Below are 18,852 nucleotides of genomic sequence, written 5' to 3'. Positions count from 1 at the left end.
CCTTACAATACAACAGTGGTCAAACTACAATAGTGCTTAAACTGCATTGGGATGTGGGGAGGTGGTAGAGTGGCTCATGACACACCCTTTTAGGTTGACATTTTGGTCCCCATGTCTTGAGACTAATTTATTGAATGACTATGCATTAAGATAAATAAATACATGCTCCCTCCCCACAGATTTAAAATGAGTGGATTTTTCCCCAATGGATGTTTTGACTGGAGGAGGTTGGTCACTTGGAGATCTAATCCCTCTTTTTCCTCTCCTCCTACCCCCTTCAGCAGGTCGTCAAAGTGCCACCTCTTGATGGGCAATCTTCAATGCTCACTGAAGTAGTCTGTGCCCACATGCAGCAAGGCCTAGACAAATCCAAGCTTAGGCACAAGTACCAGGCAATGACCATCTTCAACAAGAGTCCAACCTCCCCCTGAGTCAGTGGCATCACCATTCCCAAAGTCCACCATCAACAAACTTGGGGGCTGTGGTTGCCATTGACCAGAAACATAAATGGACCAGCCACAGGAGAGAGGCTCAATATTCTGCAGCACGTGCCTCACCTTCTGACTCCCCACACCCCCTCCAATACCTGCAAGGAACAAGGCACAGGTGTGGTGGAATACTCTCCACTTGCGTGGATTTTGTGCAGCTTAATAATAATATCATCGTCGTCGTCGTCATCATCATGTACTGCAGCAACTCAGCATTGTAGACACTGCTGAAGTGAAGTTGGAGGTTAAGGAGTGCTGTAGGAGGTCTGGGTGCCAGAAGGCCACCAATTATTATTATTTATTTTTTTTAAATACAAGAATCATAAACTTTGCCTCATGGATGTCACAGTCTGTACAAAACCATCCCTAGTGCAGATAGATCTAAATGAAAGGATTGCAGCTGCTATTTAAGTGGGAAGTGCACCATTCACCTTGGTTTCTGTCCATTGATCATCTGCCAAGAACTACCTGTGGCTGGATTGAGTAATTGGGCCCTGATAGATGATCTGTGAAGGGCTGGAACACAAGGGCAGGGGGGGGGGGGGGGGGGAGAAAAAAAAAAAACAAACAGAAGCAATATTGCGGTCAAGAATGAAATTTATGAACATTTCATTGTAGCAGAAATGTGGATTCTTCCAACACAGGTACATTGAAGATGCATCATTACTGCCCATGTAAAACACATCCCTGTCCCAATAGGTGACAGTAGGGATTGGCCAATCATACATATCCCTGCCAGGCTACAGTAGAGAGATTGGTCAATGCAGGTTAGATTGGAAAGACGATTCTAATTAGTTCATTCCTCCCCCTCAGCCATGGTTATACATTCCTGGTAAGTATGTTTAATACACCAATCTACCCAGGAACAGCCACAGCTGAGCACAGCTTTACAGACACACTCAACTAAATAAAGCTACTGAGAGGGGATTGCCATTGTCCCCAGTATCATTCAAACAGGGGCAAAAGAAAGGGAACATTCTCTCAGCAAACATCTCTGTGAAAGTGTAGAGATGAGACAAGTCCTCAGCTGCATAAAAGGACACTTGGCCTCCCTCGTAGTCCAGGTAAACGCCAATCCGGCTGGGTTTCACCCTCAGAGATAGCATGGTGACTGTGGGCGAGGAGAGAGCACAGTACTGGTTTCCATTGTTCAGGGACAGTGCCAGGTATCCATTCTCAGGCTTGAGAGAGATATCTCCCTTCCTGTTAATGGACTCTCTGGCCACACCTATGTCCCATTTGGACTTGTCGCTCACCTCCACCTCCCAGTAGTGCGTCCCCGCTGTGAAGCCCTCAGTGGCCAGGACAGAGACACACACGTCAAACCTCGCCAGGTTGTCGGAAAGCAGCTGCTTGGTATCCATGAGACACACACTGGTCAGGTCGTCGGACAGCTGCAGCCAAGGGTTTGCTGTTTCGGGGTCCAGAGACAGAGCGAGCGGAACTGCAGAACAAAACCCATGGGTTACTGAAGTTCCATCTTGTTGGCGGATGGCCAAGTACAACAGTGAATGAGCCGAGCCAATTGTTCCGTTAGTAGAGTGAAGTGCATTCTCTTTATTTACCCCCTGGCCCTCAGGGACTAATCCTAACCATATCCCTTCATCCACCGACCCTACTTTGGAAGTGAATTCTACAGCTACATCTCATGAAAGAATCATTTGCATTTTACCACAGGCCAAGAGTTAGATAGATAGTCTGCTGACCTGGACACAAGGCTATTCATTTACCTGGATGGAGGATTTCCTTCATTTCCTTCCATATTTTGTACTGCAAGGGCCCCTTGAATGTCCCCAGACACACATTCCCAGATACAGCAGTGGGTGTATCTTCAGAAAACCTGCCAATATTAATATCTGTTAGAACAGAAACACAATGGGATGTGCAACGGCTACATCAGCAATCGGCCATTATTGACGATACATACCTGTCCTGCCAACAACTAATGTCCTTGAAGAGAAAACAGAAACAATGTTAGTGTTGTTTATGCAGCAATGTGAAGGACACTGAAGAGAATTAAACTGGGTGAGGTGGAACCCCAAATTGGGCCTGAGAATTTCAGTTCCACATGCAATGTACCTGTGGCACACAGTCACAATCCATCACCACTCCACTAAAGTCTTACTTTGCTGTGGCATCATATTATTCCACTTCAAATTAAATTATCTTGGAACACAGTATTGTAATAATGCAAGAATGGATCATGGGCACATGAAAAGATTCTGGCTCAAGATCTGGTTGGATTTCCAGGACCAATACAACGCTGGTTTGTGCACACAAATGGCTCAGTTTGGAGTTCAACTCCAAGTTGCCCCAGGGATTGGTATTAGGACCACTGCTCTTCGATATACATCAGTGACCTAGACTTGGGTATACAGGGTATCATTGCAAAATTTACAAATGACATGAAACTCAAAATTAGTAAACAGCAGGGAGGGTAGTAACAGACGTCAGGAAGCACACAGAGATTGATGAAATGGGCAGACAAAATTTAGCACAGAAGTGTAAAGCGATGCATTTTGGCCGCAAGAATGAAGAGGCACAATATGAAATCAATGGCTGTCAGCAACCGAAAAACCTGGCTAGTTTTCCTTTTTTTGCTGAGCAACAGGGAAGCCAAGTTATAGATGTCCACCATCCTCAAAGCCAAGAGTTATTGGGAGGGGGGAGATACCTTCAACCAGAACCAAAGGGGTGGGTCAGGGGAAGAGAATGGTACAGTATCTACCTTCAGAGAGGTCATATCACGCCGATCCAGTTTGGCCTGAATGTTAGTTATATCCAACTCAGCGGAGAAGAGTACCGCTTGCATTTTTGTCAGGTTTCTTTCCATTGCTGCCAAGTTACTTTCCACCTGAGCTTCCAGCTTGTCCATCAACTGTCGCTCTTGCTCATTGAGGAACTGGTGTAGGTCAGCAAACTGCGTGGCAATATGGCAGATCAGCTTACAGCCCGTCCCCTTAAGGAAAGGCCATCAAATGTACACATTTAGAATGAGACGGGATTGACAGATTAATTGTTTCCAGTCAAGGCAGGTGACTAAAAAAAAAAACAGATGCCCTTGAATATTCACAACATTCTCCAAACCAAACTATTGGGAAAACTACAACTTGCAGCCTTGGCTCTAGTTGGTAACCTCTGATGAAGGGCTTGAACTTCATGACCTCACTCCAGGACAGGAACATGAGATGCAAGCCAACACCGCAAAGCAATCCTGAACCCTGGGAATAGCCAACCTTCAGAGAAGGCTTTAGAAGATAGTCTGGCCTTCTGGTTCAGGTGGATGTTAAGGATCCCATGGCATTATGGAAGAGAACAGCGAGTCCTCCCAATGCCCCACCAGACATCCCTCCTTCAAAACAGCACCAGATTAACTAGTCATTCTTTCAACTCACTGCCACGTGCAAAATGGCTACCACAATAAGACTTGCTCATTTATGAGCTTGGCGAGTCTCCAGTGCTCATGGCCAAGAGTTGTCCCCCTGTGTTTGGAGGGGACATTGTTCCCTGATCCTAGACGCTTGCTGTTGTGATGTAGGCATTCGCCTATGCAACAGCCACAGCACACACTAGCACAGGTAGATCAGACCAACTTACTTTTGTTCGTGCAATCTCAAGTTCTTGTTTCTGCACAGCATCTTTCAGAGAGACCACCCGCTGGTTTAGCGAGGTTAAGAAAGCCAGTCCTTTATTCTGCAAGGTACAGAGGAAGTGAAATGAGTGGGGTTACTAGACCAGTAATGGAAAGTTGGTAAGCAGAAGAGGAAGAGCCAGAAAGTGATAAAGCACACAGGAGACCATAGTCTATCTTGTGCTGACTGAGTTATGGATTTCCTGTTTCACATTTCTCCCACCCCAGTTTTGAGATTTGAAATTAGGCCCTATACCTTGCATGTTGTCAGGAATTCCATTTGCTCCATAAATTTGTGCTGCTTGTGAAGTTTGGAGTCCCTGCAAACAGAACAGATCAACATCCCGTCCGTTTCACAGATCAGGGTCAGTTTCTCTTCATGCTCCTCACACATACCACTCTCCTCTCCAGGCACCTCTTGTGGACTGGTGCGGCTCCGAATCTTGTCCACCACATTCCGCAACACATGATTGGGCAGCAGGGTCAACTCTGGGGCATTCTCCCCACACTGGGGGCAACAAACAAACCCTCCCTGGGCCTCTCGGTAAGCCACAATACAGGACCGGCAAAAATTACAATCACAGTTCACCAGGACAGGATCAACCAATAGCCCAAAGCAAAGGGGACAGCAGATGGCTTCGCCATAACTCCTAACCTCTTTATTGTGAGCCATCCCAAGAAATCTTTCCCTCCTTTTGCTATCTGTGCCCAATATATACCTTTGGGAATCAAACAAGTTACAACTGCTTCATCATCTTCGAGCTCATAACTCTATTACCCCCTGATCAAGCAACCAGGTCAGCTGATAGCTGTTAACAGCCACTGACCTTGCAACTCTTCCACCTAATTGTGTTCCACTGGGTCCCTTGCAGCTCACTGAGTTTAACTAATTCCCCAATTCTGCAATTCTTTTCAATTATACAATTAAACAAAGTGCCCCCTTGTTAAAGTGGCACTCCAACTAGAAACTGCAAGCTAACCAAAAATGTTTAAGAAAACCTAGTAAATCAAATCAACGTTTGGTTTCCAGGGGTGATGATGCACTCCAGTCCCTCCGGTGCCCACATGTTGTGGAAGGCCTCGAGCGTGCTGATAGACACCGCCTGCTCCATCTCCAAGGACACCCTGCTGCGAATGTAGCCGTGGAAGTGAGGAAGGCAGTCGGGCTGAACGACCCCCTCGACCGCCCACTGCCTGGACATGCTAATGGCCACCTTGGCCCCACCCAGGAGCACTCCCATGAGTAGGCCCTCCGATCCAGGGGTCAGTTCGGACAGGTTCGCCCCACGCACTTGAGCCTCGACACACCTAATGGAGTCAGGGCCCAGTGCAACTTGTAGTGACTCAATGGCTTTGGCCACGAGATGGACGTCGGCCCAGGACAGGCACTGCGCCAGCTCCTCTGATGCCATCCAACCCACTCCTCCGCCATTCAGTCGGTCCCTGACTCTGGAGCCCTTTCCTCCGCCTGCTACCTGAAACCACGGGTGAGGATGATTGATAGATGCAGCAACTGCATTAGTCTACTGAACCCTGGGCTTTCCCCCCCTTCATTCCACTTATTGCTACTTTTATTTCCACTAATCCTACTTCTTTGTCACTCATGCTCCTCTTAGTAGGTTGATTTCTGACATGAAGGGGTTGGCTTATGAGGAATGGTTGGGCCTGTACACATTAGAGTTTAGAAGAATGAGAGGTGATCTGATTGAAATATATAAGATTCTGAGGATGCTTGACAGGATAGATGCAGAGATGATTTTTCTCCTCCTGGGGGAATCTAGAACTAGAGGGCATGGTTTCAGAATAAAGGGTCGTGAGGAGGATGGAGAAGGAGGAATTTCTTCTCTCAGAGGGTTGTGAATCTTTGGCATTCTCTACCTCAGAGAGCTGTGGAGGCTGAATCATTGAATATATTCAAGGCTGAGATAGAAAGATTCTTGAACTATAGGGGATTCAATGGTTATGGGGAACAGGCAGGAAAGTGTTGAGGCCAAAATCAGATCAGCCACGATCTTATTGAATGGTGGAACAGGCTCGAGGGGCCAAATTGCCTACTCCTGCTCCTATTTCTTATGTTCTTAAGCTACAAGAATCTGTCATGAGAGTGACTGCGCACTTGAACAAATGTGAGCTGATCAGAGTCAGCATGGCTTTGCTAAGGGTAAGTCATGTCTGACTAAAATAGTTACATTTTTTGAGGGTATCACTCACAGCACAGATAAAAGAGTGTCTACGGATGTTATCTATATGGCCTTCCAGAGAAGAGAGTATTAGAATTGGAGTTATCCTTTTGATGGGTTGAAAATTGGTTTGGAGGCAGGAGACAGACAATGGACATATAGGGTATGTACTCTGATTGCTGGATGTGACAAGTGGTGTTCTCCATGGAACTATTCTGGGGCTTCAACTTTTTACCATATTTATTAATGACTTGGATGAAGGGTATATCGAGATTTGCAGATGACACTATGTCTGGAGGGACAATAAGTAATACAGATGGGAGAAGGAAGTTGCAAAGGGCCAAAGACAGATTAAGTGAGTGGGCAAAACTGTGGCAAATGTGAGGTCATCCACTTTGGACCCAAGAAAGATAAGTCGGTATATTTTCTGAATGGTGAGAGATTAGGAACTGTAGAGGAGTAAAGAGATTTGTATGTCCACGTACACAAATCATTAAAAACTAGTTGAGGTACAAAAGGCGATCAGGAAAGCTAATGGATTGTGGCCTTTATCTGAATGGGGCTGGAATACAAAGGGGAGGAAGTTTTGCTTCAGCTGTACAGACCCATGATCAGAAATGGGGAAATGGTAGGGTCAACTAAAGTGGGCTGAATGACCTCCCTCATTTGTGATCTTGTGAGACACCCACAAAATGAAAGAAGGGGCGAGCGTTGAAATAGGACCTATCAGGACATTCCCAATGAAATTTTGAAGTGTAGTCACTGTTGTAACGTCGGAAAGCACAGCAGTGAATGTGTGCGCAGCAAGATCCCACAAACTGCCATGAGATAAATGACCAGATAATCAGTTTTAGTGATGCTGGTTGAGGAATTAATACTGGCCAGGACACAGAATTACCCTGCTCTTCTTTGAATGGTCCTATGGGATCTTTTATGTCCACCTGAGAGCGCAGACATTTAATGTCTCGTCCAAAACACGGCACCTCCGACAGTGCTGCAATACTGAACTGAAGTATCCACCTAGATTGTGGGCTCAAGTCTCCAAACTGGGGCTTGAATCCACAATCTTCTGGCTCAGCAGCAAGTGTGATATAACTGAGCCATGACTGACAGCTAAAAGTACAAGAGAGAGTTTTTCGAGACTTACTAGTATCTGTATCTGTCACTAGTGCACGAGAGGCTAAGAGTTTTTGTTGTGGAGTTGTAAAATATTTTGAGAGCTATAGTTTTCCTTATGATTATTGTTAGTTGTGGCTCAGTGGGTAGCACATTCACCTCTGAGTCAGAAGGTTGTGGGTTCAAATCCCACTCTAGGGACTTGAGCACATAAATCTAGGCTGACAATCCAGTGCAGTGCTGAGGGCGTACTGCACTGTTAGAGGTGCTGTCTTTCGGATGAGATGTTAAACCGAGGTTCCGACTACTCTCAGGCGGACATAAAAGATCCCATGGCACTATTTTGAAGGCGACCAGGCGAGGCATCCCCAGTATCCTGGCCAATATTTATCCCTCAATAACAAAAACAATTTATCTAGTCATTATTACATTGCTGTTTGTGGGAGCTTGCTGTGTGCAAATTGGCTGCCATGTTTCCTACATTACATCAGTGACTACACTCCAAAAGTACTTCATTGATTGTAAAGCATTTTGAAACGTCCAGTGGTCATGAAAAGCACCATATAAATGTAACTCTTTTTATTGTCCATGATGATGTATCGCATGAGCCAGACTGAATAAACACGAGCTTAATAAATATTACAATTATATATTTTTGTTCCAATGTCTTGCAGTTTTACTCCAACAATGTTAGGTGTACCCACCCCTACATGAGGATGGAAAAAGTGACAAACAAGCAACAACAGGAAGTAAAATTCTGAGGACAGGAAGCTAATGTAGATGCAAGATATTTAGAATATTACTAATCGATGTCCCATGGCATTGCACAAGGGTAGTCAAGACCAAGTGCCGTTTTCAGAACAAGTGGGGAATTAATTGGATACAGTCGGAGGAGGTAGAAGAGGCAGATGGTCTGGAGGGGGTGGTGGGAAGATGGAAGGGCACATAGAGAAAGGGGATGTAGGGGAGATGGTGGAAAGAGATGTGGACAAGGAAAGGGACAATGCAGGGAGAGAGGGTAGGGGGAAGAGAGACAGGACGAGAAAAGAGGAGGGGAATGGTGGGCAGGAGATGGTGAGCAAAGGTAGGGGAACCACCTTGGTGGGTGTAGGCCAGGAACTCGCTTGGAAAGGGGTATTCAGTGCGGTCGTTCACTCTACCAGACCCTGATTCTGGGAGGAGATGAAGTGATCCCTTGCCCTGGCACTTCAACGGCGAGGGTGATAAGCCACCCTCTGTATTCCCATCATGCATATAGTCCAGGCAACTATAGGCCAGTCAGCTTAACATCAGTGGTAGAAAAAATAATGGAATCCCTACAAAAGGAGAAAATAGAAGAACATCGAGTAACAAAAAATATAATAGTAAATAGTCAGCATGGATTTCAAAAGGGAAAGTCTTGCTTGACCAACCTAATTTAATTTTTTGAAGAGGTAACAGAGAGAGTAGAAAAGGGTAATGTAGTAGATGTAATTTATCTAGATTTTCAAAAGGCTTTCGATAAGGTACCACTAATAGACTGATGAATAAGGTCAGGGAATGCGGAGTCAGGGGACAAGTAGCTTCCTTCAAGACAAAAAGCAAAGAGCAGGTGTCATGTATTCAACCAGCATTGTAACCCATATATAAACTGACCTAAGTTGTACACCGTGAGAACACTGACCACTAGGTGGGAGACACTCCTAACCTGGACCTTCATCACTTGAGTGCTAAGGAATAAAGGACAGGTCACAGACTGACCTTCTCTCAAGCATGGGCCTCGTGTGCATTTATACTGTGTAGTAAGGACGTATCAATGGCGACAAGAAACTGGGATTTAAACCACACGAGCATGGCCACTAGCAGAACAGACGAGAGGTACTGTGTTAAGGAATGGTTGGGACAGAGATTCAACATTGTTAAAGCAGCACACAGTTCTCCAGGTAGACAAGGGCAGTCAGGCATGCCCCAACATGTAGTCGAACCCAGAGGGGGAGTTCGACAGAGACAATGGCAAGCTGAACAGCGATTCACGCCATTGCAAGGGACAATGCGGCCAGTAATGGGGCCATCAACACCTGTTAATGGTGCACTCAAGGACAATGACAGGGGCAGTCAGGGACGATCGACTGGCAAGGGACCTTTTGTTTCAAACCGCAACTCATGCTGGAGGCGTGGAGGCATACATTCAGCCGGAGTTTGCAGAGTAGAGCAAAATACCTGCAGAAATTGCAGAAATGGACACTGGGGGAAATCGCTGGAAGCTGAAGTTCAGCGAGTTCATGTGGAGCACGTATACAGTTCATACACCAGGACGCCACCGATAATGATGAAAGTGCTCCTCAATGGCATCCCAGTATCAATGGAGTTAGACACGGGTGCCAGCCAGTCCCTGATGGGTATTAAACAGTTCGAAAAGTTGTGGGCATCCAAGGCCAGGAGGCCAAAATTATCGCCGATTGACACACAGCTACGGACTTACACAAAGCAGATCATTCCGGTGCTAGGCAGCGCCACGGCAGTCGTGACCCACAAAGATTCGGAGAACAGGTTGCCACTCTGGATTGTCCCAGGGGACGGTCCCGCACTACTGGGGAGGAGATGGCTTGCTGTCATGAACTGGAAATGGGGCGATGTCAATGCAATTTCCTCTGTGGAGCGAGTATCATGCTCACAGGTCCTGGACAAATTTGACTCATTATTTCAACCCGGCATTGGCACTTTCATGGGGGCCAAGGTAGTGATTCACATAAACCCGGACGCCAGACCAGTACACCACAAGGCCAGAGCGGTGCCATACGTGATGCGGGAAAAGATAGAAGGCGAATTGGACCGCCTGTTGAGGGAAGGCATCATCTTGCCAGTCGAATTCAGTGACTGGGCGAGCCCGATTGTGCCGCTCAAGGCGGATGGGTCGGTCAGGATATGTGGTGATTACAAGGCCACCATCAATCGGGTGTCACTCCAAGACCAGTACCCGCTACCGAGAGCGGAGGACCTCTTTGCGACGCTATCCGGTGGCAAACTTTTTTCAAAATTGGACCTGACCTCAGCTTACATGACCCAGGAGCTGGCGAGTGAGTCGAAGAAGCTGACCACCATCACGACACACAAGGGGTTGTTTGAGTACAACAGATGCCCGTTCGGGATTCGCTCGGCCGCCGCGATCTTCCAACGAAATATGGAAAGCCTCCTCAAGTCGATTCCAGAGACGGTGGTTTTTCAGGACGACATCCTCATTACGGGTTACGATACTGAAGAACACCTCCACAACCTGGAGGAGGTGCTATGCAGATTGGACCTGGTAGGTCTGCGACTGAAAAAGGCGAAGTGCGTCTTCCTAGCTCCAGAGGTAGAATTCCTAGGGATGAGGGTAGCAGCAGACGGGATCAGCCCTACTGCATCCAAGACGGAAGCGATCCAGAGAGCACCCAGACCCCGTAACACGACGGAGCTGCGTTCGTTCCTGGGGCTCCTGAACTATTTTGGTAACTTTCTTCCCAAATTGAGCACGCTGCTAGAGCCACTACACGTGCTCCTACGCAAAGGTCGGGAATGGGTCTGGGGAGACAGCCAGAAAAGGGCTTTAAATAGAGCACGCAATTTGTTATGTTCCAACAATCTGTTAACGCTATATGACCCATGTAAGAAACTTGTGTTAACGTGCGATGCGTCGTCCTATGGTGTCGGGTGTGTGTTGCAGCATGTCAATGCCAAGGGTCAGTTACAGCCGGTAGCTTATGCCTCCAGGAGTTTGTCCCAGGCAGAAAGGGGCTACGGGATGGTAGAAAAGGAGGCGCTCGCATGTGTATATGCGGTAAAGAAAATGCACCAGTACCTGTTTGGCAGGAAATTTGAGCTGGAGACAGATCACAAACCCCTAACTTCCCTTTTGGCCGACAACAAGGCCATAAATGCAAACGCATCGGCCCGCATACAGAGGTGTGCACTCACGTTAGCTGCCTATGACTACACAATTTGGCACAGACTGGGCACCGAAAACTGCGCCGATGCACTCAGCAGGCTCCAACTAGCCACCACTGAGGGGGCTAGCGAGCATGGTGCTGAGATGGTCACGGCTCACCCGTGACAGCCCGTCAGATTAAAGTCTGGACAAATAGAGACCCGCTATTGTCTCTAGTCAAGAAATGTGTCCTGAATGGGGACTGGGCAGCCACGTACAGGGCATGCCCTGAGAAATTTAAACCATTTCACAGGCGCAAGGATGAACTCTCGATTCAGGCCGATTGCCTACTGTGGGGAAACCGCGTAGTCATGCCCCAGATGGGCAGAGAGGTGTTCATCAGAGAACTCCACAATGGGCACCCGGGCATTGTCACGATGAAGGCAATTGCCAGGTCACACGTTTGGTGGCCAGGGATAGACGCAGATCTGGAACTTTGTGTTCGCAGGTGCAACACGTGTGCCCAGCTGGGCCATGCGCCCAGGGAAGCCCCCCTTAGCCCCTGGCCATGGCCCGCCAAGTCTTGGTCACGCATCCATGTGGACTACGCAGGTCCTTTCATGGGGAAAATGTTTTTGGTTGTAGTAGACGCCTACTCCAAATGGATCGAGTGTGTCATTTTAAATTCAAGCACATCCTCTGCCACGGTAGAAAGTCTACGGGCAATGTTCGCCGCCCACAGGCTACCGGACATCTTGGTCAGCGACAATGGCCCGTGCTTCACAAGCACTGAATTCCAGGACTTCATGGCAGGCAATGGAATTAACCATGTCAGAACGGCACCGTTCAAGCCGGCCTCAAACGGCCAGGCAGAACGAGCAGTGCAGATAATCAAACAGGGGATGCTCAGATTCCAAGGGGGTTTCCTACAAACCCGCTTATCTCGCCTCCTGTTGGCCTATAGATCCCGACCACACTCGCTCACAGGGATTCCACCCACAGAGCTACTAATGAAAAGGACGCTCAAAACCCGATTATCCCTTATACACCCCACCATGAAAGAAATTGTCGAGAGCAGGCGCCAGTCACAATATCACTACCATGACAGGAATGCGAGGGCGCGATGTATTGATGGAAATGATCCTGTTTTTGTCCTCAACTACGCTGCAGGGCCCAAATGGCTCACAGGCACTGTGGTTGCCAAAGAGGGAAATAGGATTCTGGTAGTTAAACTTACCAATGGACAAATCTGCCGCAAACATGTGGATCAAACAAAAAGGAGGTTCAGCAACCCCATAGAAGAAGCAGAGGAAGAACACGATATAGAGTTCACTCCACCACAGGTGACCGAACACCGGAAACAAAGGGAGGAGAGCCCAGTCACTGTGGGCAGTCCGACAGGCCTGAGGCACTGCAAACAGCAGACACTCAGGCCAGCGCCCAACAACCGGAGCCCCAACTCAGGCGCTCTACAAGGGAGCGTAAACCACCAGAGAGACTCAAACTGTGATCCCAATAAGACTTTGCGGGGGGAGGTGATGTCATGTATTCAACCAGCATTGTAACCCATGTATAAACTGACCGAAGTTGTACACCGTGAGAACACTGACCACTAGGTGGGAGACACTCCTAACCTGGACCTTCAGGTATAAAAGGGGAAGCTCCACCCACCTTCATCACTTGAGTGCTAAGGAATAAAGGACAGGTCACAGACTGACCTTCTCTCAAGCATGGGCCTCGTGTGCATTTATACTGTGTAGTAAGGACGTATCAGTAGGGGTAAAAGATAGCTATTCACAATGGCAGAAGATGGGTAGTGGTGTTCCACAAGGCTCAGTGCTGGGAACACTGCTGTTCACAATTTACATTAACGATTTAGACTTTGGATCCAAAATACAATTTCTAAATTTGCGGACGACACCTAATTACGGGGGGATAGTAAATACTGAGGACGACTGCATCAAATTACAAGAAGACATTAATAAACTTGTAGAATGGGCATATACTTGGCAAGTGAAATTCAACACAGATAAATGTGAGGTATTACATTTTGGTAAGAAAAATAGGGAGGTGACATAATACTTGGAACATAAGCACACAAGAAATTGGAGCAGGAGTAGGCCATTTGGCCCCTCGAGCCTGCTTCGCCATTTAATAAGATCATGGCTGATCTGATCATGGACTCAGTTCCACTTCATTGCCCGCTCCCCATAATCCTTTACTCCCTTATCGCTCAAAAATATGTCTATCTCCGCCTTAAATATATTCAATGACCCAGCCTCCACAGCTCTCTGGGGCAGAGAATTCCACAGATTTACAACCCTCTGAGGGAAGAAATTCCACATCTCAGTTTTAAATGGGTGGCCCCTTATTCTGAGACCATGCCCCCTAGTTTTAGTTTCCCCTATGAGTGGAAATATCCTCTCTGCATCCTCTCATTATCTTTTATGTTTCGATAAGATCACCTCTCATTCTTCTTAACTCCAATGAGTATAGTCCCAACCTAGTCAACCTTTCTTCATAAGTCAACCCGCTCATCTCCGGAATCAACCGAGTCAACCTTCTCTGAACAGCCTCCAATGCAAGTACAGGTATCTCCTTCCTTAAATACAGAGACCAAAACTGCACGCAGTACTCCAGGTGTGGCCTCATCAATACCCTGTACAGTTGTAGTAGGACTTCTCTGCTTTGATACTCTATCCCCCTTGCAATAAAGGCCAACATTCCATTTGACTTCCTGATTACTTGCTGTATCTGCATGCTCACTTTTTGTGTTTCGTACACAAGGACCACCAGGTCCCTCTGTACTGAAGCACTTTGCAATTTTTCTCCATTTAAAATATAATTTGCTTTTCTATTTTTTCTGCCAAAGTGCTTTACTTATCCAAAGTAGATAACCTCACATTTTGCTACATTATACTCCATCTGTCAATTTTTTACCACTCACTTAGCCTGTCGATATCCCTGATCCGTCCTTACTACATGGTATAAATGCACACGAGGCCCATGCTTGAGAGGTCAGTCTGTGACCTGTCCTTTATTCCTTAGCACTCAAGTGATGAAGGTGGGTGGAGCTTCCCCTTTTATACTTGAAGGTCCAGGTTAGGAGTGTCTCCCACCTAGTGGTCAGTGTTCTCACGGTGTACAACTTAGGTCAGTTTATACATGGGTTACAATGCTGGTTGAATACATGACATCACCTCCCCCCCCCAAAGTTTTATTGGGATCACAGGTTGAGTCTCTCTGGTGGTTTACACTACCTTGTAGAGCGCCTGAGTTGGGGCTCCGGTTGTTGGGCGCTGGCCTGAGTGTCTGCTGTTTGCGGTGCCTCAGGCCTGTCCGGACTGCCCACAGTGACTGGGCTCTCCTCCCTTTGGTTCCGGTGTTCGGTCACCTGTGGTGGAGTGAACTCTATATCGTGTTCTTCCTCTGCTTCTTCTATGGGGTTGCTGAACCTCCTTTTTGTTTGATCCACATGTTTGCGGCAGATTTGTCCATTGGTAAGTTTAACTACCAGAATCCTATTTCACTCTTTGGCAACCACAGTGCCTGCGAGCCATTTGGGCCCTGCAGCGTAGTTGAGGACAAAAACAGGATCATTTACATCAATACATCGCGCCCTCGCATTCCTGTCAAGGTAGTGATATTGTGACTGGCGCCTGCTCTCGACAATTTCTTTCATGGTGGGGTGTATAAGGGATAATCGGGTTTTGAGCGTCCTTTTCATCAGTAGCTCTGTGGGTGGAACCCCTGTGAGTGAGTGTGGTCGGGATCTATAGGCCAACAGGAGGCGTGAGAAGCGGGTTTGTAGGGAACCCCCTTGGAATCTGAGCATCCCCTGTTTGATTATCTGCACTGCTCGTTCTGCCTGGCCGTTTGAGGCCGGCTTGAACGGTGCCATTCTGACATGGTTAATTCCATTGCCTGCCATGAAGTCCTGGAATTCAGTGCTTGTGAAGCACGGGCCATTGTCGCTGACCAAGATGTCCGGTAGACCGTGGGTGGCGAACATTGCCCGTAGACTTTCTACCGTGGCAGAGGATGTGCTTGAATTTAAAATGTCACACTCGATCCATTTGGAGTAGGCGTCTACTACAACCAAAAACATTTTCCCCATGAAAGGACCTGCATAGTCCACATGGATGCGTGACCAAGGCATGGCAGGCCATGGCCAGGGGCTAAGGGGGGCTTCCCTGGGCGCATGGCCCAGCTGGGCACACGTGTTGCACCTGCGAACACAAAGTTCCAGATCTGCGTCTATCCCTGGCCACCAAACGTGTGACCTGGCAATTGCCTTCATCGTGACAATGCCCGGGTGCCCATTGTGGAGTTCTCTGATGAACACCTCTCTGCCCATCTGGGGCATGACTACGCGGTTTCCCCACAGTAGACAATCGGACTGAATCGAGAGTTCATCCTTGCGCCTGTGAAATGGTTTAAATTTCTCAGGGCATGCCCTGTACGTGGCTGCCCAGTCCCCATTCAGGACACATTTCTTGACTAGAGACAATAGCGGGTCTCTATTTGTCCAGAATTTAATCTGACGGGCTGTCACGGGTGAGCCTTCGCTTCCGAAAGCTTCAACAGCCATGACCATCTCAGCACCATGCTTGGTAGCCCCCTCAGTGGTGTCTAGTGGGAGCCTGCTGAGTGCATCGGCGCAGTTTTCGGTGCCCGGTTTGTGCCAAATTGTGTAGTCATAGGCAGCTAATGTGAGTGCACACCTCTGTATGCGGGCCGATGCGTTTGAATTTATGGCCTTGTCGGCCAAACGGGACGTTAGGGGTTTGTGATCTGTCTCCAGCTCAAATTTCCTGCCAAACAGGTACTGGTGCATTTTCTTTACCGCATATACACATGCGAGCGCCTCCTTTTCTACCATCCCGTAGTCCCTTTCTGCCTGGGACAGACTCCTGGAGGCATAAGCTACCGGCTGTAACTGAACCTTGGCATTGACATGCTGCAACACACACCCGACACCATAGGACGACGCATCGCACGTTAACACAAGTTTCTTACATGGGTTATATAGCGTTAACAGATTGTTGGAACATAACAAATTGCGTGCTCTATTTAAAGCCCTTTTCTGGCTGTCTCCCCAGACCCATTCCCGACCTTTGCGTAGGAGCACGTGTAGTGGCTCTAGCAGCGTGCTCAATTTGGGAAGAAAGTTACCAAAATAGTTCAGGAGCCCCAGGAACGAACGCAGCTCCGTCGTGTTACGGGGTCTGGGTGCTCTCTGGATCGCTTCCGTCTTGGATGCAGTAGGGCTGATCCCGTCTGCTGCTACCCTCATCCCTAGGAATTCTACCTCTGGAGCTAGGAAGACGCACTTCGCCTTTTTCAGTCGCAGACCTACCAGGTCCAGTCTGCGTAGCACCTCCTCCAGGTTGTGGAGGTGTTCTTCAGTATCATAACCCGTAATGAGGATGTCGTCCTGAAAAACCACCGTCCCTGGAATCGACTTGAGGAGGCTTTCCATATTTCGTTGGAAGATCGCGGTGGCCGAGTGAATCCCGAACGGGCATCTGTTGTACTCAAACAACCCCTTGTGTGTCGTGATGGTGGTCAGCTTCTTCGACTCACTCGCCAGCTCCTGGGTCATGTAAGCTGAGGTCAGGTCCAATTTTGAAAAAAGTTTGCCACCGGATAGCGTCGCAAAGAGGTCCTCCGCTCTCGGTAGCGGGTACTGGTCTTGGAGTGACACCCGATTGATGGTGGCCTTGTAATCACCACATATCCTGACCGACCCATCCGCCTTGAGCACCGGCACAATCGGGTTCGTCCAGTCACTGAATTCGACTGGCGAGATGATGCCTTCCCTCAACAGGCGGTCCAATTCGCCTTCTATCTTTTCCCGCATCACGTACGGCACCGCTCTGGCCTTGTGGTGTACTGGTCTGGCGTCCGGGTTTATGTGAATCACTACCTTGGCCCCCATGAAAGTGCCAATGCTGGGTTGAAATAATGAGTCAAATTTGTCCAGGACCTGTGAGCATGATACTCGCTCCACAGAGGAAATTGCATTGACATCGCCCCATTTCCAGTTCATGACAGCAAGCCAACTCCTCCCCAGTAGTGCGGGACCGTCCCCTGGGACAATCCAGAGTGGCAACCTGTTCTCCGAATCTTTGTGGGTCACGACTACCGTGGCGCTGCCTAGCACCGGAATGATCTGCTTTGTGTAAGTCCGTAGCTGTGTGTCAATCGGCGATAATTTTGGCCTCCTGGCCTTGGATGCCCACAACTTTTCGAACTGTTTGATACCCATCAGGGACTGGCTGGCACCCGTGTCTAACTCCATTGATACTGGGATGCCATTGAGGAGCACTTTCATCATTATCGGTGGCGCCCTGGTGTATGAACTGTATACGTGCTCCACATGAACTCGCTGAACTTCAGCTTCCAGCGATTTCCCCCAGTGTCCATTTCTGCAATTTCTGCAGGTATTTTGCTCATCTCTGCAAACTCCAGCTGAATGTATGCCTCCACGCCTCCAGCATGAGTTGTGGTTTGAAACAAAAGGTCCCTTGCCAGTCGATCGTCCCTGACTGCCCCTGTTATTGTCCTTGAGTGCACCATTAACAGGTGTTGATGGCCCCATTACTGGCCACATTGTCCCTTGCAATGGCGTGAATCGCTGTTCAGCTTGCCATTGTCTCTGTCGAACTCCCCCTCTGGGTTCGACTATATGTTGGGGCATGCCTTACTGCCCTTGTCTGCCTGGAGAACTGTGTGCTGCTTTAACAATATTGAATCTCTGTCCCAACCATTCCTTAACACAGTACCTCTCGTCTGTTCTGCTAGTGGCCATGCTCGTGTGGTTTAAATCCCAGTTTCTTGTCGCCATTGATACGTCCTTACTACACAGTATAAATGCACACGAGGCCCATGCTTGAGAGAAGGTCAGTCTGTGACCTGTCCTTTATTCCTTAGCACTCAAGTGATGAAGGTGGGTGGAGCTTCCCCTTTTATACCTGAAGGTCCAGGTTAGGAGTGTCTCCCACCTAGTGGTCAGTGTTCTCACGGTGTACAACTTAGGTCAGTTTATATATGGGTTACATTGCTGGTTGAATACATGACAATCCCTTTGCAGATTTTTTGTGTCCTCCTCACAATTTGTTTTCCCACCCATCTTTGTATCTTTGGCTACATTACACTCGGTCCCTTCATCCAAGTCATTAATATAGATTGTAAATAGTTGAGGCCCCAGCACCGATCTCTGCGACACCACATTAGTTACTGTTTGCCAACTGGAAAATTACCCGTTTGTTCCGACTCTCTGTTTTCTGTCAGTCAGCCAATCCTCAATCCGTGCTAATATATTACCCCCAACCCCGTGAACTTTTATCTTGTGCAGTAACCTTTTATGTGGCACCTTATCAAATGCCTGCTGGAAATCCAAATACACCACATCTACTGGTTCCCCCTTGTCCACTCTGCTCGTTACATCCTCAAAAAACTCCAGCAAATTTTTCAAACCTGGTGTCCCTTTCATAAAACCATGCTGACTCTGCTTGATTGAATTATGATTTTCCAAATGTCCTGCCACTG

The 18,852-nt window shown here is 47.9% G+C and overlaps 1 protein-coding gene across 1 annotated transcript; it reads right to left on the bottom strand.

Moving 5' to 3' along the window:
- Positions 1-1,067: 1,067 nt before the first annotated feature.
- LOC139276325 (zinc-binding protein A33-like) lies at positions 1,068-7,104 on the bottom strand. Its single transcript, XM_070894140.1, has 6 exons — positions 4,376-7,104; positions 4,086-4,181; positions 3,217-3,447; positions 2,416-2,438; positions 2,219-2,328; positions 1,068-1,932 (listed from the first exon to the last, which is right to left on the bottom strand). The coding sequence occupies exons 1-6, from the start codon at positions 4,790-4,792 to the stop codon at positions 1,388-1,390; spliced, it is 1,422 nt and encodes a 473-aa protein (XP_070750241.1). The 5' UTR covers positions 4,793-7,104; the 3' UTR covers positions 1,068-1,387.
- Positions 7,105-18,852: the final 11,748 nt, after the last annotated feature.

Source organism: Pristiophorus japonicus, chromosome 11, assembly GCF_044704955.1.
Source record: "Pristiophorus japonicus isolate sPriJap1 chromosome 11, sPriJap1.hap1, whole genome shotgun sequence".
Lineage (NCBI taxonomy): Eukaryota > Metazoa > Chordata > Chondrichthyes > Pristiophoridae > Pristiophorus > Pristiophorus japonicus.
The sequence above is the reverse complement of the archived record's forward strand: the minus strand, read 5'-3'. Positions and strand labels throughout refer to the sequence as shown.